The sequence below is a fragment of the Haliaeetus leucocephalus genome, unplaced genomic scaffold, assembly GCF_000737465.1.
Source record: "Haliaeetus leucocephalus isolate CR32 unplaced genomic scaffold, Haliaeetus_leucocephalus-4.0 Scaffold668, whole genome shotgun sequence".
Lineage (NCBI taxonomy): Eukaryota > Metazoa > Chordata > Aves > Accipitriformes > Accipitridae > Haliaeetus > Haliaeetus leucocephalus.
In genome coordinates this window covers 2628810-2655861 of record NW_010973104.1, presented here as the reverse complement: position 1 = coordinate 2655861, position 27052 = coordinate 2628810, and the positions used below count along the sequence as shown (strand labels likewise).

Here is a 27052-nt window from a genome sequence, read left to right as displayed (position 1 = left end):
AGATTTGCTGGAAGCAGTCAGGCGTGGATACCTGGCTGCCAGGAGAGGCTCTCCGCAATCCCTCCATTTGGTTGGCTTCCTTTGACCCTGTTGCTAAGCTACAAATATGCCTTTCCAGCAAGATCCAGCATCCTCGCTCCCACCCACTCCCAAATGCGAACTGAATCAGCCTGCTCAGAAGAGAAACAATCTCTGGCCAGCAAGGAGCTTTTTCTTTTTTTTTTTTTTTTTACTTTTCTTCCCAGCAGCTCAGCAGAGCGGTACAAGGACTTGCTTAGAAAGGGCACGCACCCCTGCCCCATGCCAACCCAACAGCTTTGTTACGAGGACAGGAGCGTAGAGAAAAAGCATTTGTACCATTCCAGGCGATTAAAGCTGGCACGGCTCCGTTGCAGCAAGAATAGACGAGGATACCAGCTACGCCGGGAAATAGCTACCACCTACCTGCACACACGCTTGCTCACCCTGATGCCAGCCACGTTAACACTTTAGGACAGCAAATGTTTTATGGCAGGGACGAGGTGGCAGGGTGGATGTTTTTCTGACCGGTGTTCTGCAGAAAGATGCGTTGGAGGCTCGTCTGCAGTCCTGACGTTGAGTGGTCTTCTTCCCAGCATTCCTGGGATGCTAATAGGGTCCAACAGCCCCAACCTCATCAGCTCCAACATGAGTTGTGCGGGCTGCCTTTATGCTCGGTGGAAAGTAGTGGATGCTTCTGGGGAGTGCTTCAATCCAGCCTACGGTGGGTGTCTGACACGGGCCAGCTGCGAAGTGAGTTGCTGCAGTAGTTTCCACATAGTCCCCAGAGCTTAATTTGGTCCATATAAACCTCAGGAAAGGTTATTAGAGCTTTCCAAAAATGTTGCCTTAACACAGACCACCGTATGCTGGCCTGACTTTTGCTGTTGTCGGGATAACTGTACAAGCAATCATGTTTATTGGGAAATCTCCTTTGAAGACTCCTCCAAACCATCCCCAAACAACTATATGATCCAATACAATCTTTTTCTTTTTTTTTTTTTCCCCCCTTTTCTTTGACCACCCCGGCTAAGCAACCGATTTTAGTTACTCTTTTAAGGCCAGATTTCCTATATACACGACATGGGGGAGTCCATGTGCAACTGCTGTCTTAATCGGTGGGTCCGGCGGGTGTGCGTCCAGGTCTTTGCTTGGCAGACATTGGGTCCAGGGCTCGCATTGGGACTTACGTGCCATTTGTATCTGCTTTTGCAGAATCGGAGGGCTGCCTTAGGACGACATTGTGCTTAGACGAAAGAGCTAGGGGTGACCTGTTTATTGTCACAGGGATGGAGGCAATAGATCTGGGTTTAGTCCCTGCTTCTGCTGTTTGCTCACCTCTAAGGGGAAGATCTTTATTCACGCCTTCCTCACTACGGCAGCAGCCTGCAAAAATTCAGTGAGGGTTACCAAGAGCTTTGGGATCGTTTGCTGGAGGGTGTAAATCAGCTCGTCTGCAGCCCTGCCTGCCCGGCAATATCCCAGACCCAGCGCAGTGCCCGACCCCTGCTGCAAGGCAAACTTAGACAGACTTTCAATGCGCGTTCTAACTCCTCTCCTTCTCTTTCTCTTCCAGGGCTCGGCTCCCATCCTGGTAGTCATGGTGATCTTACTAAATATTGGAGTCGCCATTTTGTTTATTAACTTTTTCATCTAATTCAAGACTGTCTTGTTTGCAAAAATAACAGTTACATGTATGAATGGGGGAAAAAAAAACCCAAACAACAACAACAAAAAGGGAAAAATCATAACTCGAACTGTCCTATGACAATTTCCAAGTCTTTTCACAGAAGAACAACAAACGATTGAGTCTCACTCACAGTTTGCCTTTTTTCCTGGGTAATGTTTTTTGGATTTTAGCCAAAATTCTTTGCTTGTATAACACTATGCTGTGTGGCATGGCAAAATGCTATCAACACTCTGCCCCCCCAACACTGGAAAGGATGAGAAGGAATCCCAACAAAATAAAACCTCATTTCCCTTCCCCTCACCCTCCAAAAATATATTCATAACAACAGTAATGAACCCCAAAATGGAGACTAGATGAGGGCACCATGGGGAGAGTTTGTCTGAAGTATGTACGCGTCCTGGGATGCTCCAGGCCGAGTTTCCCAGGGAAAATCCACAACAGCTTTAATGATAAAGTAAATGGGAGAGAAAAGCAAAATCAGGCTTTTCTTCCTTCTCCCTTCACAAATGGAGAAACGTTGCTGTAAGAAGGAGGAGAAGGAGCACGGGGAAGGCATGAACCCTGTCTAAGACGTGAAAGATGGGAGAAGGGCAACGGGCCCCATTTTGTTATTTGTTTTTAAAACAAAGCAGCAATTGGTGTTTTGCTAAATTTCTTGGGGCAGGGGGGGAAATAGGGAACACAAGGTGTGAGCAGCAGCCCCACCACCCTCCTGCCTTCACTCCTCCTCCCCAGGCTGCTCCCGACCCATGGCAAGGCTGGAAAACCACCCAGTGCTACTTTTAATTCACAGACAATTTCTCCTGGGTAAAAATGTGTACCTGTATTCCCCCCAAAAACTTGCAGGCACCTTCAGCAACATGAATTGAATAGCTGCTGGTCATTGTGCCGTGCTCGCCAACACACGACGAGCAGCGTTACTTGGGCATCCCATCCCAAACATGTGCATGGACAGAGATGCCAGGGAGCAGACTGGTGGGGAGGGATCGGGCAGAGAGGGCTCAACTCTGATCCACTTAGGATAACAATAAAACAAAATAAAGCAAAATAAGATAAAACTGTTTTTCAAAGGCATCTGGGGAGGAGTACTGGAGCATGTCCCAGAGAGGAGGGAGAGGGTGGTGGGTTTGTCTCTTACATCTTGCTGTGGACTGTTTCAGACATCATGCTTGGGCTCTGAGCATGTAGTATTTTGCACTTTGTAATGCAGGATGTATATTCCAGCTTCCAACATGTCCCTGTAAAAAAAAAAAAAAAAAAAGAAAAAAAAAAAGAAAAACAAAAAACCAAACATCATTGGCAATGGCAGCCTCTAAGGATGTATTATTTTCTTTTTTTTTTTTCTATGTCACTTAATTTGTTCGTTTATACCATCTTTGTAATATGCCTGCCTTGATTTTCTCCCCTCCCCTGTCCCCACTGATAATATGCATACTCATTAAAGATGCCGTATCCCTGTTCTAAGCTGTTATGGTCCCAATCACAAGAGTGTGGTCTTAGCTCAATTGCTTGGAAGTGGCCGACATCCCCTCGCTTTTCAAAAATGACTGTACTGTTTCCTCCCCTCCCCACGCCGTCTTTCCCCGCCATGGAGATCGGCTTTGCCGGTGATCCACCAGCACCAGGTACGGTTCAAATGGTTTGTCTGGGATTTGGTACATCCAGGGACCAAATTTCACCCTCAGTTCTACCCACTGCAGCTCCATTCAACAGGAGAAGGGATGCAAGTGTGGCAGCAACCCGAGGGTGGGATGAAACCCATATACAGATATATTTGGGGGCAGAGGGGGGGAGGAGGGAAAAAAAATTCTTCCTCGACATTTCACATCCAGAGTTGTTGGGTACAGCCCTGACTTGTGGACTCAGCTTTGCTTTGCTTCTGTTTTAGCTGTTTCTCTGCTACCTTTTCAGCAGATTTCTTATTACACTGCACTGGATTGCTATATTTTTAACCAGAAATAAACTAAGGATTAGAGCATGTGCCAGTTAAATTCAGTTCTTTTCCTTACATGGTCTTATTCCCTCCTGTTGCAGTTTTTCTTCCTTTTTCTTCCTTTCCCTTTTCAGGCAGAAGGCTATGGGTGGACAGGGTAAATGATAACTGAAGACAGCAAGACCCCCAGTAGCTTTTTAATTTCATTTTCCACAGTAACTGTCCATCGTCTTTGTACCTTTTCCTTTTTTTTTTTCTTCCGTTTTTAACTTCTGGGTCCTTAGTCATCTTTTTTACTCTTGAATGCTTGCTGCATACTTGAAACGAACCAAATAATACCAGATTGTGATTGCAGCCCTAGGAACTCATCCATGTGTTTTGTAATCCTGGTTGCAACTCTTTGTAAAGACTCTTGAGGACGTTTTTGTACGTTCAAGTGCATGACACAAAGGTCCTGCCAGAAGCAGCTTAAACACTTACATGCAAACACAGTAAGATATTTAGATATATATAAAACAGCACAAAAATGCCTCTTGTTATCCATCAAATAAAAGTCCTAGTGATTTCATGACTAGCTTTTTCACACTGGTGACCGACTAGTTATTCCTGCTCTTGCCCATGTACCAGCAATTATGTACAAACACAAATGCAGCTCCGATTTTTCATCTCTTTGTTCCATGGGATAAAACCTCAGTCGAGGTGAGGTTTGTTCAGTATGAAAGATAGCCGAAGACTAATATTCACTGGCTCCCAAACCACGTGTTTAAAAATAATGATTCCTTTATTAATCACAGGGAACTGAGCAATTTGTCTTAGTTCTGGGCTTTTCACATTTGCCCAAGGCCAGAAATAGTCTTGAGAAGTAGCCCAGAGAGAGAGGTAATTCAGTATATTTCCCTGCCTTATGAGCCCTGGATTCATGCATATCTACCTAAAGCACATTAAAATGTCTATCATCATGGCATATAAATCTGTGTAAATTGTCCATACCTGCTGTTTTATGTCCACACTGACAGATGCATGTGAACAGCTGAAGGTTTATGTAATTTTTTTTAGGCTGTGATGGTATTACGTTCCTACAGCAGAACAAGCAGCACCTGAAACACAAGGAGGGGTTGGGGCTCAAGGAACCAGCCCACCTCCTGCCATCGCAGCAAAGCCATTGGGAAAAGGGGGACCTGTCCCTCCCTGGGGACACCCAGGTCCTCTGGCCAGCCCCCACCTGTGCGAGCGATGGGCTGGTTCAACACCACATCTTTGGAGAAGGCAAGAAGGAAGGAATACGAAAAATCCTCCGCCTGCTCGTGCCACGTCAGCTTCTCACCAGCCCATCTGGCGTCTGGTTTGCTTGTACCCGAGACCTAGATTCTCCGAGAGCATTGGGACTCTCCAGGGCCTGATCTTTCACAGATACTGAGCTGTTGCAGCTTCTATTTGCCTTGTGTGGAGTTATGAAGTACTGCTGGAAAAAAAAAATATCCAGACTGCAACAGAAGGGGAGGGGCAAGAGAAGAAATAATGTCATATCCATGATGGTCTTAACTGAAACCCAAGGACTAATTACATGTCCTAACAGGCTTTGCCAAGTTAAGGGAGGATGGAAAAGTAGGAATTTTTTAAAACTGTCATAGGGTGAGGTTGACTTCAGAGATTTGTGCGAAAGCAGAACAGAGCAGAGGCCGGCCTGGATCTCCTGCCCATGCTGCACAGCTTTGCTGCGCACGGGTAAATTGTCTGCACAGAAGATGGGCCTTGCAGGATCTTGATATGGTGGCAAGTTTTCCTGGTGTGGGGAAACTGGTTAACTCCTCACACAGCCCCTAAATGAACTGCATCACTTCTGTTGTGGCCTATCACTGACCTTCACAGCCAGGCTCCTTGACCAGCTCTCCACTGAAGACAACCCTGAGCACAGCAAACACTGGATAATGTGCCTTTGAGTAACAGATCTACCAGGACTATGCTTCCCTCAGAGGCATTTCAAGCTCTCAAGTTCCTTTTATTGGTTTGTTTCAACTAATATTAACCCACAGGCACTCAGCTTCAGCACTACCACCAACCTGTTTTTCCTGCGTATGCATAATCACCTCATTACGTTTCAACAGGCAATGAACCCCCACGGCTACTAATCAGTGCCCGAAGGTCTGAATATGTAACTTGGATACATCATGAGCTGTCTCTTCACTCAAAGCATCTCAGAGGTCATGCTCCATAAAGTTAAAGGAAACTTCGCTTTCTAGAAGTTGAGAGATGCTGAGTGTTGCCCAGAAGCTTTTGTTGAATGGATGGCTTAGAAATGCTGTGGTGGATTGCGCATTCCCCATCTGGAGGTGTCTAGATGTGTTTAGAGACTCACATTCATGCACAGGTGCTACTTGCTCAACTACACTGCTACCTGGTAGACTCGCAATCCTTACCATCTGCCTATTTCCTTTTATCCCCAATTTGGGTACACTATTAACAGCATTGATAGTCTAGCAAGGTTCAGGCTCTCTTACAGGCTCGCTTGTTTTAACATCCAACCCCTTCCCTCCTCCATAAGAGCAGCCACCCCCGCCCCAGCAGCGCTGCATTTTGCTATCAGGTGTTCAGTCTTGTTGGAAGGGAGAGCTGCAAGAATTACTCCTGCAAGCAGCAGGAGCACTGCTCCCCAGTCCCTTCAAGGTGGAGCACGTTTCAAAGCTCTCTTCTCGTTTGTCTGTAACGTTAAGTCACTGTGAGTTAGTGACGAAGGATGCTACAGCTGTTGAGCCAGCAGCTGTTTCCCAGCAGAAGCTGAAGCATTTGATACGCTCCCATTCCCACCCCCCCATCCTTCAGAGACCTACATTTGTAAGAACATGTGTGTCTTTAGCCTTTCTGTCTTGCTGACAGACACAATGTGCTCAGGGCCGTTTAGTACTGGTTGGACCCACCCATGGTATTGCTGGAGCAAGAAAGCAGAAGTTTTGCCAATACAGAACAGACGATGAATGAACCCAGATTCTCTCCAAGACAAATGAGGAAGGATGAGATCAGCCCAGCGTGTGCAGAGGACGACAAGCCTGACAAACAAGCAATTTGCCAGCAGAAGAGTTTAGGACTGGTTTATCTCCATAAGCCACCACAGCAGGTAGGCAGCGCTGTGAGGAGACGAGCAACTCAGCATGACTGAACCAAGTCTTCGCTATTAGTAAAATCCCATGAGCAGAGGTGCCAGGGACGGTCTTTCCATCTACAAACAGCATTTATCTTTGGGTCAGCCCAATTACCCCGATTGCTCTCTGATAAAACTCCACAGCAAGTCACGAGCTTCCTTGCTCGTTACACTGCAACACACACGCTGATGTGAGGGAGAAACAATCCCATGTGTTACAAGCTAAGCTTGAGTTAGACATGAAACCACTAACCTTCTGCTGTGGCCTTTTTTGTGCAACCCCTGAAGTCAAATGTATTTCAGCTGGCACTCTCCTTTACTCACTTTCTCCCTTCCTAGCTGTGCATGTAAACATAACAGAAAAATCCAATTTCACTGTGTTGCTTACAGTGCAATTACAGTGTGTGTGTGGCCCAAAGAAAGGGGATTACTGAATAAATTTTCCTCAAGGAGTCAGTTTAAAAAAAAAAAAAAAAGTTATTTGGCCTTGTCTTTTAGCTGAAAACAACACCAACAGCTTGATTGTTTCCAGATATAATAATAAACTGAGGTCTCTTTCTCCTATGTAAATGTTTATACATTCATCCCTTTACAATGAGATGGGCAAAAGCAATGGTGTGATGGATGCCAAAGGAATAATTGAATTTTATCTGGGCATACATACATTAACAAAAGGACAAGCTGTTCTTTGTACATGTCAGACAGGAATAAGTACCCTTATGACCGACAGTGCTGGAATTTCTCAGTTCCCAGTTTCTGGAATTTCTCCTAGTTTTCCTAGTTTCACCAAGTTCTAGCCCTGGCCCTTCTCTTAGGTATCATTTTAGGCAAGCTGTTTCACTGATGTGTGTCTGCCTGCAAAATACTTACCTTCCTCTTTAAGATACTTTTGGACCCAATGCAAGAAAAATGACCAGAGATCTGATCCAGCAACCCTGAACAGGCTTCAGTGGGCTTTCAGCCAATGCTCAGAGAAGCAAGGTACCGTTAAAGTTTGGTATCAAAGTACCACAGTTTACATTTCTTAAGACCACGGCAGAGCCCATCACATTCAGACCTCCTCTGCAAGCACTTAACATAGTAGTAGTAATCAGTCATCCCTGCTTGGGTTTCCACCACAGAGAACTTTTACCTTTTCTCAGAGGTTTCATTTGCTCAACCAACACGTGACAGCTTCCAAGGCTTCCACAGTTACACCAGCAAGAGATGGGCCAGGGTGTCCAGACAGATCTTTGGCTGTTGCTGGCTGCAGGGCTCAAGAGAGTGCTGCATTTGTCTTGTTCATTCTGCTGAGCAGTGGCTGCAGATGCACCAGAATTAATTTCTGTCTCAAGTCCAATGGCTGCAAATGCTCCAGTGAGAATGGACGCCGTGTGCGTTTCAGTCCCCGTGCAGGCTGTTCCAATTACAGTGCTACAGCCTCATTTTGTCAGAGCTGACAACCAAGCCTCAATTTTCAGGCCAGGACAGTTTGCCATGGCAGCAGCCTCTCATCATGCAACCTAAGGATGGCCACCAGAGCCTCCTGAACCAAGCCAGATGATCAGCCGCAGCCTATGCTGGCTCATCCAAAACCCCAGCTCCAGGAGGAACTGAACCAAGCTGAATGCCCAGGTCAACCCAACCTCCCAGCAGAACGATAATAGCCCTGGGAAGCCATCATCTCCCCTGCAACCCACCTCCAAAGCCCTCTCTCCCTCAGCTCTGCGAGGCAGGCGGCGTGCTCCCCATGGGAGGCCACACAAACAGGCTGCTGTACTGCTTGCAGGAGCAGGACAGTTGGCCCATCCTGACTCACAGGTTCCTTGGAAGCGTGTCTCTTCCAGTCTATGCCTTCTCCAGTCATACCTAGCTTGGCACAGAGCACAACTAGGACTACGTTCCAGAGCCCTTGAGGAAAAGGTGAAAGGAGAAACATCAGATTATTGTTGCACACACTCCAGCTCATCCGATGCACCTAGTTCCCTCATCCAACAAGTCTCTCTAGCAGCGAAGGAGGAGGGAGAATCTTTTCCTGCGGCTGCAGCAACACTGTACAAAACTATCCTTCATCCTTGGCACTGCTGCAACCCGGCTTCAGCTGAGGGAAAAAAATTCCTTCAGGGTGTATATCTGTATTTGAAAAGGCAAAAAATGATAAAGTACACCTGGCAAAAAGGGTGTTTCCCCTGTCTGGTTGGGCGTTTGGAATGGAGTCCTGTGCACAGATGCTGTGATTTTAAAACCACTACTTTTCAAACTATAAATAAATAAATAGCAATAATAAAAACAAAATCTGCAAATGCAACTCAGTGGCAGATTCCCCAAAACATTGCACAAAAAGCCTCGGATGTCACACACACACAAAGGATCGAATGTCAACGAGACCAAGGTATTGTAAACTAACCCAAGTGACAGGACAAGAGGGCAACCGATGCTATTAGCCAAGCAAGCACTACGGATTCTTTCCTGTTGATAACAATACATGGTTTGTTTTCACCTCTCGCCTGTTATTTTGCATGGAAGGTACTTCCCTATCAAACATGTTTTTATCTTGACAATTAAATCACATTGGCAGCCTGCTCTATTTAATCTTTATTACATTCTAATTAGCCTTGCAGAACTTAGCACTGCTCTCCTGAGAGCTGGTTCCCTGGTGATGCCCCTGCCAAAACAATACCCATGGCACCCTGAAATTTCTCTGCACAAGGACAGCCAGTGCCTTCTGGTGTCAACACAAGTCATCACTTGTTTGCTGCAACAGACACACTTGTATCCCATCTGTTGTCCCTATGGACCACAGCACTGCTCTGCTGGAAAGAAAGCAATGCCTTGAAGAGAGGGGCTGAGTCAGGAAGCAGGGGTAAAAAAAAAAAAAAAGCCTTTGAGAGTGTCGGTCCACTCCCCCCTGTCCTCAACACGCCATCAGGTCTCATGGTAGGACACTTCACTGGTCATAAAGAGTTCACTTGTAGGACAACTGCTTTCTTGGCCAACATGTGAGAAACTGAACAGGGAGATTCCACAAGCAAAGGCAAAACCCGCTACAGCTAACATTAAAAAGGAAGAAACTCCTACTGTTACATGCATCAGGGGTTACAGTGGCTCTCATACAGCTAAGTTATGAAAGGATTCCCAGGTTTCTCCAGGCAGTGCAGCCACATCTCAGAGCTGCTGGTGCATCTTACGACCACTACCTGCATATTTCACAGCGGGAACAGCGATCCCTCTTTCACAGCAGGAGAAAAAGAAGGAGAAAAGCTAGGAAGGGTTTAATTGAGAAAACCAAGATGATGCAATGAAGTAAGTTTATTGCAGAAACACTTGGAGACATGTTCCGGCCCCAGTCAGGGTAGGTAATTTGGGACCAGTGAACCATTGTGATGTGCAGTTTGTCTTGACAGACTCAAAACAACTTTTGAACAAAAATATGACAGTACCGTATAGTCCAGCCTCTGCAGAACAAGTGCTTGGACAGCAATCCTGTTCCTCAAGACCCTCCCACAACCTCCAGGGGAATAACAGCATATCCAGAGCACTAATCAAGTAGGCATGTTGAGACTGGTCAGCCCAGAAGCACTCACAGAATAGGCAAAAGCTGGAATGCCAGGACGCACTCTGGACACGCTGACTTCCTGGCACATCAGGCTGAGTTCAATGGAGCTAACCACTGCTCCCAGCATGTCTCTTCACTCACAGAACAGCCTCAACAACACCTAGACCGAATCTTCATAGAAAGTCTTTGCCATGGCATGTGCCACTTTTACCACCTTCTTCTCCTTGGCATCCGGGCCCATGTTGCTGCGGGCTAGTTTAATCCAATACTGCTCCGTCCTGGACAGATAGTCTGCATGCTTCTCATCAGGCTGAACAGATGGGTGTTGCTCCTCTCCTACACAATGGAAGGAAGACAGAAAGAGAGGTCACAAGCAGCTAATGAAGGCAATCTGCTCTTCCATGCATCAACCCGGCCAAGACTACTCTTCAGCTAATGTGTTTACATGCAATAGCCTAAAAACTCATCAGTAACTCAGGAAATTTCTATTCTACCCTGAGAGCAGTGTAGTATGAAAACTTTGCTTTCGCTGGAAAACTCACCTGGATGCCAGTGAGGCCTTCCAGGCTGGCAGCAAAACCAGCAGGTATTTTACTAAACCCCACTTTATATTAGCATGAAGACAACATTCATCTTAATCATTACCTTCCTCATCTTCACTCTCCTCTTCAGAGCTCTCCTCTTCCTCTTCCCCTCCCTCTGCACCTTCCATATCATCATCCTCTTCATCCGACTCCGACTCTTCCAGCCATTCTTGTGCTTCTTTGATAAGAAAAAAAATAGAAGAAATAAATAACAAGCTTTTCCTACTCCTACACCCAGAACTGTCATGAAAGATGCCAAGGCAAGGTCAGACAGATGTGCTCCTTAAGAGCCCTGCTGTATTCATTGCCCTTGCAGATCCACCCACTGTACAGGGCCTGGCTCTAATAGGGAGCAGTGGGAAGAGATGAAAGAGAGTCAGGAAGACGTGAACAGCACAGAACAGCTGTGGAAGAAAAGCTGGTTAGTGCCCATGCTGACGAGTCACCTCCTCTCCCTAGCACTTCATGGTTCTGTGATCACGAGCAAGACTCCTTCCTTTCCACCCTTTGCCCATTATGCACATGCAGACTGTGAGCTTCCAGGGCAGGGGCACCCTCTTTTCATGTCTCTCTACAGTGCCTAGCACATGACCTGGGCTGAATCACTTAGCCACTACTGTAAGAGATATGTTGCTGTAAGACAGATCCCCATTTTCTTTCAATAAACAGTAGAAAAATCCGTCAAATCTATCTTCATTGAGGTCTCTCAGGTAATGCTTTCTGCAACACTACTGAACACTCATGTAATGACCATGTAGCCAGGAATTCAGGAACTGACTTCTGTGCTTGCCACAGACCCTGAGCCGGCCTTCCCAGCTTGAGAACAGCCCAGCAGGGTATTCGGAGTACACAGCAAACATACTACATGTTTAAGGTACAAAGAGATAACCCTAGCTAAAGCCCCCGTGCTTTGCAGTACCCAAGACCCTCACTGCCCTGAGAAGGTGAGGACAGGCAAGAGCATACATCCCTGTCCTCTGCTGAGTGGACAAACATGGCACAGCAGGACTTCCCAGGCCAGAACTTGCCACCAGTGAACAAAGATGCTCCAGGTACCTGTCTTGGTTTTCAAAGTAGACAGACCAGAGCTCACTCTCTACAGTGATCGCAAAGCTCTGGACCAGACAAGTTTCTGCAGCAACAGTGATCGTAAGACACTACATATCACATACTCCCATGCTTTTTCCTGTCCAGGAAAAAACACTGCTTGAAGACTCATCCCCACCCCTTGAGGAAGCTCCGTAGCTGTTGGGGTTTTTTTCCCCTAGTGTACTGTTGCTACACTAAAGGCAGAGAGATCGATCCCACCATTAGAGCTTACTTGGATCCATCTCCACTAGCACCTTCCATTCTTCCATCTTGTGTAGGTCGATGCTGTAGAGGTCACTGAGGGTGAACTGGCGATCGCCCACCTCAAACATTCCCCCATACACATAGAGAACCCCATGCTTCACCGCCAACATGGCATTCGAACGTGGGCATGGTTCCACTTGCTGGCTTAAGGCTCCATCTTCCTCCTCCTCCTCCGATTCAGACCTCTCCTTCTCTTCTGCAGGTCCAGAGATCACCTGCTTTATTGTCATGACAGTCCCATCTTCTGCTACCACCTCTTTGACTATCTCCACCGGGCCTTGTGGAGATTGCTTCTCCATCTCCTCATCTCCAGCACCCTCTGCCTCAGCTTGTCTGCCACGTCTTCGCTTCCTCTTCTCAGATTTTGGTCCCTGTTAACAGGAGCAAGGAACAGAAAGAGGCTGCGTGTGAATTGTGTGCACCTAATAGCATGTACAGCAGTTAATACAAATACTGTGGATGCTGCTGGGAGGGAGGGGGGAAGACTTCAATTATTATTCATTACAATTGTAAGTCTCAAGTGATAGGTGCAACCTCCCACTCAGCGTGAACTTCTACCAGCCATAAAACAAGGAGCAATGAAACTCCTGGAGAACCCATGGTGGGGAGTTGCTTCCTCTATTAATGGCAGCATGTGCTGAAGAGACAGAGAACAGCTCTTTTGCTCTCCTTGCAGGTGCACGCAAACACACACATAGTCCACTAGTCTGTGACAGGAACAAGAGAAAATAACCCACCATTTTGTGAAATCAAAACAATTGCTGGGTGCTAAATTACAGTGCATTAACAGGAAGCACTCCGGGTCTTTGAACTACTCTTTTAACGGGCTGGAAAACACTCAGCTAGAAAGGCAGAAGCAAACATCCAAGTGCATGTTTGCCTGTTGTTGTGTGATTGACCTCTCCTTTTTGAGAACAAACCCAGAAACAGTGGGGGTGGAAAGAAGGAAGCTCAACCAGGTCATTTCCACCTCACTTCCCCCTTGAGAGTGGTTCAAACAAAATCAAAGATCTGAGCTGAGGGCCACATTTCTGAAGTTCTTATGAGCTAAGGTTAATATTTCATCTATTCTAGTAGCTCATCAACACTGGGGAAAAGAGGGAGGTTTGTTGATCCCAGTGCTACACCAGATCTTTTCATAGTAGCTTTTACTGAACCATCTCATGTCAGAATTACACATTTGACCTGGAGCTGGCCTCCAGTAAAACACCATAACTATGTTTTCATGCTGCTTTGTGTCATTTTGCATTACACAACAATGGGGCACATGCAGCCTGAGTTCTAGACGAGGGGGATTGCCTCCTGAACCACTCTTGCTTTGTGCCCAACCATCAGGGCTCAGAGGCTTCCTCTCTCCCCAGACGGGTGACAGTCTGCATCACACTGTGGAAGCAGGGCATGGTGAGCACAGGGAGCTAAGTGGCAGGAAAGGAGAAGGGCAGCATGAAGTTAAGAGAATTCAGCTGATCTGGTAGCAAAAACCTGCTAGAGTTGCACATCCACAGCTTCATTTCTATAGTCTCTCCCCCTCTTCACTATCAGTGGGTCACAGATCAAAACAGCAGCCACACCTGGTGGCTCAGCTTCTGGAGCACCCTGAGTTATTAGAAATAGAGCTTGCTTCACACCGTGAGAAAGCTGTATGAGGCCAAAAAAGGCCCAAAGAACATGTGTCAGATCATCAAGGAAGATCAGTTTATACTCAATATATCTGTGTTATTTTTAAAACAAAACCTTTAGCTGTCCAGGAAACCAGCGGTTTTTCCCAATGTCATAGAAATAAATATCGTTGAAGAAGTCTCCTTCAATGCTCTCTTCCTCTTCTTCATCATGCACGCCTCCAAACAGAAGGGAGCGGTTATTGGGACCAATTGCCACGGAGAAGCCAGACCTGGGAGTGGGTTTCACTCCGGATGGGTTGAGCCGACTCCACGCCCACTTGTCTGGTAATGGATAAAAGCAAATACGAACATCAGCAAAGGAGAAACCTGATCGTTTCCATAACTTCAAGGCCCTTCAGTACTCCAACAAGTAACTCAATGACCTATTTTGGACATTCTCAGAGCTGCATAGTGCACCTTCAACAACAGTGTTAATCAGAACCACTTGCATTTCCACTTCAATCACACAGCTAATCTGCACATCCCTTCTATGCTTAGAAAGCCATTTTGTCTTCAATAAAAGCAAATGCAGAGAGTTCTCTTCAGGGTGTGCTTTCTGGGGCAGGGAGCCTCTTGAAAGGTGTATACACCTTTACAGGAGGGTGAAGTTCAAACCAGAATTGATTATAGATCTTTGAGTACCAAGGAAAGGTACCTCAGTTATCCCATGAAGCCCACTCTACAAGATTTTCTCCGCAGGTCCCTTCTACTGCAGTACCTTATCTCCCAACTTGCACCACTGCCTTAACCCCAAGAATAAGTACTGTTAATTGTAAGGAGACCCAACCACACTTTAAAAAAGGGCTCAGCAGCGGGAGAAGGCTTGTGCTCTAAACCCTCTGCTTTTGCTCCAATCCCTTCTACTTTGGATTTAGAGCGAATCCCTAAAATGCAGGCTGGGAGAAGCATACGCGTTGGCTAGGCACTGTTTCCGAAGGAACCACAATTTCAAGAAGATAAACTATAAATAGGACATAATGCAAGCAGTGTCTGGAATCCAGACAATATATGTGACCAACCTCCTCCCCAAATCCCACTTTAAGAAGGTCAGGTTTAAAGAAATCCATCACAATTTTAACATTTTAGAAATTCAGCTCAAAGAAGATTGTCCCATTCCCTGAGCCAAGGACAAAATACGCTCTCTCCTAAGGAAAGTGATGGAATTCCTATTTCTGGGGACATTCACAGATAAAACAACCAACCAACCAAGAAATCACTCTTGATAATATCCCTGCATTACATAATCTCATGAGATCACACCCCAGTCTTCTCTCTTAAGAGTCTATAAGTGAGCCACCACTACCAAACAGAGTTTGTCAAAACAGGAATTTCCAGCCTGTAGAATTCTGAAATCCCAAGGATTTTCTGTTGTGAAACAGAAGAGCAGTGATCAAAATGTCCCAGAGAACAGGAATTTCAAAATGTTGTTTTAATTCCCTCCCACGCATAAACCAAAAAAAATCCCTAAAATAACTTTTCTTGTAGTTTTTCCTGAAGCTGTCTGTGCAGGCCAGAGCTTCTCACATAGTTATGCAAGGAGCCTGGAGACCCTCCACTCCATCTCAGACTATTCCAAGACCAACTGGGAGGTGTCAAGATAGATGATGCTGTGAGCTAGAAGTGATTCTCTGACAAAAAGCATACCCCAACCTTTCTCCAGAGCTCTGCCAGTTCCTCGCAGAAGTTTCTCAACAAGCTCTAATCCCCCAGTGTTTCACTGCATCAGAGCTAACATTTACATGAGCTCTGAAATCAAGTCACCTGGAGCTGAGAACCATGACTCCTTACAGCCTTCAGCTAACCAGCAAGCTTTTCTCAGCAAACCAGACACAGCCTCATCTTTTCAGGCTGTAAAATGGAGTGTGAAAAGGGGACAGAACCACTGTGCAGCATACAGTCTGCTGCGGCAACAAGCGCAACAAGCGCCTACTTCCCATTTCCCTTCGCAGTGAGGAATTCTGCCTGCATGTGTGATGGCCCATCTTCCTTCTCCAACACACATAAACAAAAAAGAACATAATTCCTCCAATATACCCCGGCAACTGCTGTTTCATTCACCCTAACCCCTTTCTTTTTAAGCTTGAGTCACAGTATACAAATGCACTTAGCTACTCCTGGGAAGAAGAAATATTTAAATCAACTCATCTGCTGTGTTTAGCCCCAAAGCAAACACTGGGGCATAGACTTTTCATTAAAAGGGAAATTTTGTTCTAGGCTTGGAGTGTTTTGGTCTGTTATTCAAAGGAAGAGAGAGGATTTGCATTCACAGTCTTGCAGCATCACTTCCAGCACAGCCCTCCTAGCTGCAGCGGTAGCTTACCCTCCTCCTTGCCTGCACCTTCAGTCTTCAGCAGGAACATATCTGTATGCAGGGTGCCTTTGTCAACATCTTTCTTAATCCTCTGCAGAGAAGGGAAAGACAGGGATGCTCCGTGAAACAGTTTCAGTGGCCCAAAACACAGGAGGTCCAACTTTTCAAGGCCTAGAAAGTCACCCATGCCAGAATGGCGGTATGCGCCATTCTGAACTCACCGCCCCACAGATAAGCCTCATCACAGCCTAGATCTGTACATTCCTGTGCTAAATGCAAACACTGTGACTGGGCAAGAAGCAGCCACACAGGTAGTCATGCTGTGGCTCTGGAGCATCAGGCAGGTCACAACCATAGTGTTCAAAGCAGGATTACTTCCTATGATGAGCCACAACCAACTTCTGCCTGTGACAACCAGGCAGGGCTCTCCAGGCTGCAACACAGATCCTGGGACTTGTGGCCCTATGAAGACTACAGGAGTCAGTTTAAGGGCAGCAATTTTAGCACCCAGAGAAGAGAAATAAATTGTCACAAGGGATTAAAACTGATTGTTTTGCAGAGAGAAGGAGGGAAGAGCAGCACCAAGGAAACAGGAGACCCAAAGTCCTGCCTTTTACTCTGTCACAGACAGTACCAGGTGCTCTCAAGGGACTAATTTAACATCTGTGCCTCTGCTTCTCTAGCTGTAAAAAGAGAGCAGATACCCACTCCACCCAAGTGGCACACGACAACTTTCCACAGGGCTTGCAAGGCCCACTGGGATTCTGCCCTTGAATGTTGAACAGAAGCTCAGAGCGTCTGGGCTGTATCATCTGTGAGGCCCAAGTTTAAGCACAGACCTGTGACTAGCACGCAGACTTTCAGTCCCTGCCACCCCCTCCATCTCCATCCCACTACAAGAGAAACAGAGGTGACAGCTCGCTCTCTGCACCACAGCCTGACTGCAGCTGTCATTTTTAGCATTCAGGTCCCCACAGAGCCTTGGGCAACAGTTTTTTTTCTCGTAAACAGAAACAGAACAGAAACCCCACTTCCACCCCTACTAAAGGCAACAGCAAGACACCAGCAAGAGCAGGATCAAGCCTCAGTTGAGGCAATTAAATGCATAATTTTAAACATTATTTTCCCTTGCTCCTTTCACTGTAAGCCCCTGTACTCCAGTGCTCATAGCAACATGCAGCATTTGAAAGCAGCACTATGCCACACCACTGTAGGAGGTCTTTTAATAATGTTATTATCCACCCATCCTTCATGCAGAGCTCCTACTTCCTGGTAATTCCCTTCCTCCTGGGGGCGATGGCATTGCTATGCTATGTAACTGCTTCCAGGGTGCAGGCAGTGGATCCCAGCAGAAGCTGGGAGGGTTGGGTCCAGTCCTCAGGAAGATGAGCAGGGCTTGGATGCACCCAAGAACACAGCAGCATGGTGCTGTCCTCCTCTTGCTGCACATCTGTACCCAACCCTGTGCCTTGCACTTGACAGGTTTTGTTATTGCAGGGTAGTATGCTGTGTTGTTACTGCATGGCCTGGCATCCAATTCGTAGGAATGGTATTCAACTCTCAGAAAGGCAGAAGAGAGGAAAGTCTGTTTGAGGCATTGCACAACAACGCTGTAACTCAGATGATGCTGAGAAGCCCCGGGGAAGGCTGACAATGAAGTGCTGGAGGAAAGAGGACAACTCTGCTTGCAGTGCAGCAAAAAGGAAGCTTCAGTTAACTTAAGGACCAGGGTCTGCCTGTAGAGCTGCCTTGGGAAATTTGTTAGTTTGGGGCTGTGGCTCACGTGTCTTCTTGCTCTTCACACGCACCTAAGCATGCCCATTAGTGAACTGAAAGACACACACTCTTCAAGACAGTATGTCTACACTGGAGAGATCCTCTTCTGTGCAACCACTTCGATGAAGTCAACAACTGCACTATTTTACTGTCCTAGAGCAACAGAACATCAGGCACACAAGGGACAGGAAGCCTGTAGGAACAAGCATCAGTGACTGTCCTATTTTCTGAATTAGAGGTTAAACAGTGAAGATTCCTTCAGCCACTGCCAGTTCTTCAGCACGGGGAAAACAAACAAGACAAATTTTTGCATTGGTGAGTGGTTCTGAGGCATAGCTAGAGAAGCTTTGGTGTTGGAGATGTGGTTGGAGGGGCTGGGAGCTGCCCACTTTGAACAGATCCTTGAGAGAGAGCTGTCAGGGCAGGAAGGGAAAGAAACACCTTCTAAGAAAGGTGCTGTTAAGTATTGAGTACACCAATTCATAGCTTGGTGGTGCACATATTGTGGCATCAACAGCAGTAGCTCTCAAGTTCAAAGGGCTGTGAGTCACTGTGCCGAGCAAGTGCCATCCTCTGGCAATGTCACACTTCACTGTCTCTGTCACAGAGGTCTAGGGCAGCAGAAGTCACCAACGAGCTGCAGGCTGCGTACAGCTGAGATATAGCAGCCTTTTTAGTCTGTCCCTCACCTCAAACACCCCTCCAAGCCTCACCTGAGCAAAGAGCTGTCAGGGATGGATGGGCAGAGGAGGAGGGATGGAGACAGGCAGGAGCCTTCACACCTTATAGCATGAAGTGCACCCCAGTGACTGCGAAGTGGTTGTCTGCTAGCAATAACAGACATGGTGGTTACTTCCTCCTCAGTCCCAGGCAGGCTGCAGTTTGTTCTTAAATGCTAGACAGAGCACTCATTCATATGTGCAGGGGACACACAGGCTGAAGCGTGCAGGAGCACAGTAAGATGTGCACTGCCTGCACAAAAGGAGGGGAAACAGCAAATACTGAAAGAGCACTTGGCTCCACTATCATACAAGCTGCGTAGAATAACTGCATTCTCCTGAAAACCACATGGCTCCCTGTAGTAAACACGCTGCGTATGCAACATGACAAAGCTTCTTGGGCTGAGAAAACCCCAATGAGGTGGAGTGGGAGTTAGTTATTTGTTGTCAAAGAGATGCCTGTTTTCCCCAACTCACACTGGCTCAAAAGCAGACACTTCACCAGCAAGCAGTACACGGCTACTGGAGAGATCAATCCCCTTGCACCCAGGACTGCTGCTTGCCCTGAGCAAATCGCTCTGTCAGTCACAATAAGCTCCTGTCCCGTCACTGTCCTTCTTGCCTTGAAGTTCCAGGTGTTTGCTTTCAAGCACAAAACTGGCTTGGATATCCGCAGCCTATTGTTTGCGCATACAGGTACATTAGAAAGTTAGAAGAGCTCTACAAGCATTAGCTAAAAAACCCTAGCTCCACTGACAGACAGCAAGACGCCTGTTTATCCCCCTTCAAAGAGCAAGGAAACTGAGGCATGGAGAGCTGTTCTTGAGAAGAAGGGGAATCAGGATTCCCTGTGTACAATGTGCTAAACATGTCTGATAAAAAGAGATCAACAGTGGCAAAATACATCCAATTAGCAGAAGCCCTTAGCAAGCAGAACTACAGAGGGAACCAGTCCCACCAGACCTTACAATTCAGGCAAACACTTCAGCCCTGCCACAAGCAATCTCCCAGCAGAATCCAATTCAGCTTTGCAAAGCTTGCCACTAAAAAAACCCCACCCCAAACCAAACAATGCCCCCACACACACATACTAGCCTCCTTTGGCATCCAAAAGCCTTGCACACATGTAACACCAGCCCTCCCATGGCTTGTAGGCTGCTTGCACCTGCAAGGTAGAGCAGCATTAGCCTCCAACACCTCCTGGCTGCATTCGCCGTGCCAGTCAGGCACAGTGCGCTCACGTTGCCTAGCAATAGAGAGGTCTCACTGCTTTATACAGCCAAAAATGCAGCTTGCTGCAGCAAGCCCCATCCCCAGCATGAGAAACGGGCGAGGACATCTTTAAGATCAGCAGGAGAGCAAGTCTGAGCTCCTTGCGGGATTCTGAGGTACGTTTTAGGCAGAGCCGACAATGCCCACAACATCCCCTTCTGTAAGGGATCGTAGAAGTTGCCTTTATAATTTCTAGGCTGAAGATGAAACAGATGAACACGGGGACACCATTGTGCTAAGAATCGTTCATTTTAAAATATCAGGCATGCTCCTGTCAATCTGTGCACCAACATCTCAAGTTAGTCGCACTCAGGGTTGTAAAGCTCCTTTTTCACCATCTGCATCCTTGTTGTTCACCACTTGGACAGCAAAATCCGGTGGCTGGCACAGGCAAAGGCATGTCTGGATACCAAGGTTCTTGTCCTGGCTCTGTATACAAGTACTGGAGTGCCTTAGACAAGTCACTTGATCTTTTCTGCTTCTGTTTCTCCAGCCAAGAAAGAGACTTTCTTAGTCAGGTCACGTGAAGGGAATTCAGAAACACAGCCTGGACTGACAGACATTACTGAAAGCTGACCCTCCATGCTCAGTTCTGCGTGCAAGTCCAGAAAATCAAAGCAGGGACCAAATCTCTCTGCTTCTGCCTTCCCAGCTCATGGCGCCTGCTGACCAAACTGACGACGAGCAGATCAATCACACGATCAGGGGAACATCCCTGGGTGCAAGCTGATAGTGTTGCTCAGGCTTTTATAGAGCCACAACAGTCAGCTGGGTACAAAAATGCCTACAATTCCACCCATAACCATGAATCTCCTGGGCTTGCATCTCTTTTTGCCCTAGGCAATGTGCATTACACCACACCGCACAGCTATTTTGGTACAGTACTTCAGAGCAGATTTACAAGGCCTAAGGGGACCACAGGATATAATGCATCAGAACTGCCCATCGCAAGAAAGCAGCCTTGCCACATCACAACTCTCCTCCAGCAATATGACAGCCATATCATGCTGATACTAAAACAGAGGAGCTATTATGATTTCCACTCCTCTTCCCTCCAAACCAGTTCACACCATATACATGCTTGGTAGCAGCTCTGGCCTCAGGAGGCCTCCACACAGACCTGCATCTTTTTTACAGCACATGTGCAACTTAGTCCTGCCTCTTACTAGAAAAGTCTCTAAATGACTTGGTGAATAGCACTTTGCTTGGACAGTCGCCTGGTTTCATATGCAAAAATGTCTTCATATGCCCAAAAATGTCTTCATAGCACTCCTGAATGTAGCACCTGCCTCTCTAATTGGAGACAAGGAATAGGTCTCCTCCTGTGCTTGCCCAGGTCCAATTAAGTACTGTTTCCTCCACTGTCTACCTCTTATTTCTCCCAAGAGTACCCCAGCCAATGACTCTGGGGGGAGTACACAAGCCAAACACACTTTCTTCACTTCGAAGTAAACCCAGAGAGACTCAGCTCCACAGCCCGCTATAAGCAAAGATGCAACAAGAATTAAATAGCCACACGTTACTGAAGTTGTGTTTCTCCTAGAGGGGCTAAAGCTTGCTAAATTAAATTTTCAGGAGCATGCTAGAAGTTTTCTGTCTTTGCATCTCAAGAAAGCTGCAGAGAAAATTCTGTCCAGTGCTTTTGTCAGTTTGTAGCTTGGCTGCACCATTCCTGCCTGAAAGTACACTTGTGCTACAGAATACACAACAGAAGTCTCCGTTAGGAATGACACATCAGAGAAGCAGGCTTAACTCTCTCTATTACGAAGGAAGTAGATTCATAACAGGAGTGGTTGTTTTAATCTAAAAGCTGTTCTCCAGGCTGGAGAGGAACTGCACCCAGCTCTTATCCTTGCTCAGTGTCCTGCATAAAGGCTGAGGGCAGCTTTGCATTCCCCCATCCCTTCTACTTCATTTTTATTAGCTCAAAACAACCCAGAGCAGTGTGACAGAGCCCACCCTCATGAAGTGGAATAGAACCAACTGCAAACATGCATCAACTTTTATATTTCCATAGGGCTCAGTGTGCACTTGAAACTCAGCTGCTTTCAGTAGCCATGAAAGATCCACATCTAGCATAGCATGCAGGCTCATGCTTCCTTCCCACCCTCAAAAGTGAGGAAACAGGACAGAGAAAGGAAGAGGACAAAGCCCTTTTGCATAGAAAATGCCTCTGTATTGTTACTGCTATTTAATCAAATGCACATCTGATGAGATAGAGCCCTAAGCACAGGCCATGAGGAGGCACAAATGCTTCTAAATATATAGACAGCCTATCTTCTCTCCCCTTTCCCTGCTTTTTTTCTTTGTTCATTTATTCACATCAGAAGAACAACGCGTCCTCCTCCCCCAGCAACGCACTGCTGGAAGCGATGCCTTTCCACTGAGACAGTAGCAGCAGGATCCGGGTCTTCTGTCTGCATTCGCAACATTAAAAGCTTTTGCAGGAGCCTTTTGCTCAATGAAATATTTACTTCCTCCCACCCAGCACGGAGGCAGGGATACTTGGTCAATGAGGACATATGGTGTAAAGGGCTATCCAGTATAAATTACCATGATTAGCAAAGCAAGAAGCAGAGCAGAGGAAGCCTGGTGCTCATCAAAAGTCATCTTTGGCTTATTGAGTTTGCTAACTAGTGCTGCTCTCTTAACCCTTTCAATGATGCAAGAAAACACAAGTCTCCTGGCAACTGCTGCTTTTAACCTGCAAGTGCTAGAGCATGGATGACTACTACCTGAGAATGCTTTAAGTTGGTAGTAACCACCACTGTTGCCAAAAAACGTCATTTCTCCCAGTTGCTTATTCCTACCTCCTTATCACCTCCTTATACTGGATTAGATTAGCAGGGAAAATACAAAATTCATTTTAACCAAGATAAGCTCCTTTGTCAGCACACAACTCCATGAAGAAAGGCACAATTAGAAGACAAGATGCCTCTTTTGGTAGTAGTAGTGGTTCACAGCAGCCTGACCCATCCTGTGCACAAACAATCCCAGGGCACAACTTCACATTCACTTCAAGCTGGCATAACCACAGGCTAACATGCACCCTCGTTACCAGTGGTTTTTGGACATCTGGCAGCTGCCTGGCACGCGGAACCATCGTCAGTCAGAGCAGCAGGCAGCTATGTGATGAGATCACCACATCTTGCACAGGAGACAAGGCTTGCGAAACTGAGCAGAGGGAAGTAGCAGAATAGAGATCTCAATTTTGCTCTCCCAAGGTCTAAGCCCATTGCTTGCTCTCCAAGCAACCAAAACACAGGACTACACAACCAACACAGGTCAAGACCATTGCATTGGTCTCCCTTAAGCAACTTGAGTTTGTCACATTTTAGTTTTTACTTTAGCCCCTTAGTTTTTCCATGAACTATTCTGCTTAGCATCCAGGAAATACTGCACTGGCTTACCACAAAGTCTCTCCTACCTGTTTGGAGTAGCCTCCATAGATGATTATGCTGCCCTCAGGAGTGGTTGCCATTTGACAGCCGGATCTTGGAGCAGGCCCAATCCCCGATGGAGCCAGCTTGTTCCAGGTGAAACAGTCCAAGTTGAAGGCATACACATCGTTGTAATAGATGTAATCTCTAGGGAGAGCAAATCGGCACGCCACAGGTTTTTGTAATGGTCACCATTTAGGACAAGATAAAATACCACTTCAGGAACAGCACCAGGAACCCCTGAAGAGGCGCAACACCTTATTTAACTCCCTGCATTTACGGCTTTTCCCCTGCCATAGCAACGTACAGAAGATTTACTCGGGTGAAGGTTACTACTTCAGTACAACAATTTGCATTTGACAAAGCTCATTTAAGCAAGGCCTCTCGGGATTCTTTTTTACCTGTCATTCCTTACTAGAACTGAGGTTTGATCAACTCTATCCAGTTAACACGATCCAAGGTAACTTAAACCAGAACACAAAAGATCAGAACAGACTGGAGTTACGTCTGTCTACATGGGCTGGAAAAAAATATACAAATATCCCTGCTCTCGTTCTACTAGCCAACTCATATACTGCTAGTGGAAAATACTCTGCCCAGGTTAAAATCCCAAGGACACAACCAAATCTAGGGCGGGCTTTGCAACTTGCACTGTGCTCTCAGGGACCGTGGTTATGCTTCTTACTGTCTCTGAGACAATATGCAGCTCATTTCTCTTCACAGTCCCTATGACAGTGTAGCTGTGACCTCACGTAATATGCGAGAGCCTACTGGAGAAGATGTTTCTAGGAAGACAAAGCTCTTTGACAAGATTCAGAGGCCGTAAGTGATGTACTGAGCTTTAGCTACAAGGACGAGTAGCTACTTCAGTGATTAGCTAAGTGGTAGGATGGCTTCTCAAATACTTGAAGACTTTAAATCAAGAGGACTTGTCTTTCTAACATAAAAGTGTAGATGAGTAACAGTACTGCTGAGGATAATCCTTGTACTAAAGCCCAGCTTTCTGTTAGTGGTGAAATTCTGTTGTCTTTTTTACAGACGATTCAATACCACCCACCATCCTTCAGTAACTCACCTTGCGCTCTCATGGAAACCTCCAAAGATGATCAGCTGTCTTTTGCAAGCAACCATTCGATGTCCGCTTCGTCCAGAGGGACCTCCTGATGCCCTGAAATGCAAAGAAATTCCACTTATCAGCAACACTCCCTTTCCTGTTAGTGTGTCAGTCCATTTTTATTGTGTCATCGGCAGCTGGGCTGGTTGAGTTCAGCTTCTGTCCTCCTGGAATGGGAAACCATGGGGAACTTTGTTGCCTTAATCCATATGTATGCTTTTCTCCAGAACAGTATGTGTGCTCTTCCTGTTAATTCTTGGTATTTGCAACACAGGCATTTTGCAGTAACAATTTTATGCCTAGTGATAAGCCATCTAGTCTTTAACAGCACCTAAAGTCTTGAAATCTTTTCTGCTATGACTCAAGAGCTAATTTTTCAGGAGAGTTTAATGAATAGCAGTCAACTCCCATAATCGCAAGAAAGGCACTCCAGACAGAGATGCCTTCTCCAAGTACCAAAGTAAGAGACAGAGACTGGCTCTGACATCCACTCTCCTTCAATATCTTAGGAAATCACATACCCATTGTGTCTTCACTCATCCATCTGCAGTTAGGATATAACACCAAACTAGTGAGAAGACTGTAAATTACTTAGATTTCCTCAAGAACAAAGGCATTGCAGCAAAACAAGTGATCATTATTATCTTACACATTAAAAAGCAGCTATGCATCACAGTTCTGCTCTTTTAAGCCTTCCTGACCTTTCAGTTAAATGTGCCACTTCCATTTCCAGGAGCAAGCAACAACACCCCATCTGTCACATCCAAAAGCCTCATGCGAAGCCAGGCAGCTGGCAACGACATTCCTGAGAGGCAATGAAGATTCACCTTCCTTCATGTTCACCCACAGACTGAGCATTGTATGAGAGAGAACAAAAACAAGAACTCTCAAAACAAAGGCAACTTTAGGCCAAACTGCAGAGAAAACAGGGTTTTGCTTTGTCTGTTCTCTGCGCCCATGGATTAATCTATCACATTTTCACTTTCACCAAGGAGTCTCCCAAAGTGCACACAGCACCACTGAACTCAGCAAGACTTCTCAAATAGGCAGTGTTAACATCTGTTAAGTGGTTGCAGAATCAGGGCCTAAATAAATGAGAAACCTGCTCACCGTTGAAAACAACAGCAAAACCTAAACCCACAACCCTACTGCTACACTTTAACTGGCAGCAGATAGCTCTAAAGTGCGGTGATAGATTTCTGTGGAGAGAAAAATGAGGGCCCTTATTCACCATCAAAAATGACAATCTCACACCAGTCATAATGAAAAACTCCAAGCAGAACAGCAGCGTTTGGGTAAGAATGAATTAATATTGATTGCTTGGACTTTTTATTCTAACAGAGAGGGGGGTTTTCTAGGCATTTACTGGATTTTTAAGTATCACCCTACAGAATAGCACCTCTAGTATTAATTTCATCAAGATCCGAAATCATTATTTTCTCTTCTGTAACAAAGCTCCCATGTCACTATTCCAAAGGATGGCACCTTTTAAAATCTTTTTCTTTTTTTTTAAAGGAAAGAAGGAATTAAAAATCAACATTAACAACAAAATCCTCCTCTCAGAGAGTATGTTGCTTCTCTAACAGGTTTCCTCCAAGTCAAAAATCAATTCTGAGCAATAAAAAGTTTATTCATTGATGTGTGTGCTTTAATAAACAAGTTCCCACAAGTGTACAATTCACTCAAAGTCACTAAGGAAAACATCCAGTCTGGGGCCTGATCCGAATTCATAGAAGTCTCACTGGCACCAGCACCACTTGCTCTCAATCACAAGGCTGGTCTCTCCTTTCTTTAGACTAGCAATACAAGCTACAAGAAGAGATGCTGAAACACAGTTCCAGGAGGCCTTACTCTGCACAGTACAGTATCATCTCAGCTTCCTTGGCCTTTGTGTTACACATTGCAGGAATCAGCTACAAAGGAAAGTTTATAGCCTTTGATGTAAGGACATGCTCTCCTAAACTTGCAACAACTGCTCTTAGAAAGTATTTTTACCTAGAGCTATTCATACAGCCAAGGTCCTTTGTCCCCAGTCTCCAAACACAACATGGAAAAACCAAATGGCATCGTCAAGCAGGACTGGCAGTAACGTATAACCATGCTGCCACTCCAGAAGGTGGTTGCTGCAAGCTCGAAGACTTGTTTCCCAAATGCAAACTGTCTCCTTTTACCTGTATCATTGCTCATGGTCCAAAACAAGCATTTTGGAAATGGTTTCACAGACTTTATGATTAATACTCTACTTCATGGGGTTGACACCAGAAAGCAGACATGTGGGAGGGAGCTGTAAATTCTCCAGACTTTTTTTAAAAATAGATTAAAAGATATGTCTGGATAAGGACTGGCTCTACACATGTACAGCATAAGTCTGATCAGAACTGCTCCATAAGGAATTTGCTTTTGCTTGTAGAGTTACTCTGGGACTTATAGTAACATAACAGACCTGAATTCAGCCCCCAGATTCAAGAATTAAAGACTTACATGTCACAGTGGCTACAGACTGCATAAGT

The 27052-nt window shown here is 45.9% G+C and overlaps 2 protein-coding genes across 3 annotated transcripts in view; one reads left to right on the top strand and one right to left on the bottom strand.

The window, feature by feature from the left end:
• JPH3 (junctophilin 3) overlaps positions 1-1751 on the top strand; it is a 55709-nt gene extending 53958 nt beyond the window's left edge. The window contains exon 5 of the mRNA XM_010579606.1: positions 1595-1751. Coding sequence (XP_010577908.1) covers positions 1595-1675 — 81 coding nt within the window. The 3' untranslated portion in view covers positions 1676-1751. The remainder of the gene's footprint in view (positions 1-1594) is intronic.
• Positions 1752-2862: 1111 nt separating this feature from the next.
• The window catches only part of KLHDC4 (kelch domain containing 4), a 36019-nt gene continuing 11829 nt past the window's right edge, over positions 2863-27052 (bottom strand). The window contains exons 6-13 of one of the 2 annotated variants that reach the window (XM_010579604.1): positions 24504-24596; positions 23416-23575; positions 16231-16312; positions 13984-14192; positions 12218-12620; positions 10958-11074; positions 10527-10648; positions 2863-2946 (exon numbers count right to left, since the gene is read on the bottom strand). In XM_010579604.1, the coding sequence (XP_010577906.1) occupies positions 2872-2946; positions 10527-10648; positions 10958-11074; positions 12218-12620; positions 13984-14192; positions 16231-16312; positions 23416-23575; positions 24504-24596 (1261 nt within the window). In that variant the 3' untranslated portion in view covers positions 2863-2871. Of the gene's footprint in view, positions 2947-9999; positions 10649-10957; positions 11075-12217; positions 12621-13983; positions 14193-16230; positions 16313-23415; positions 23576-24503; positions 24597-27052 lie in introns of those variants that run through there. The other variant, XM_010579605.1, reaches the window with a different exon arrangement.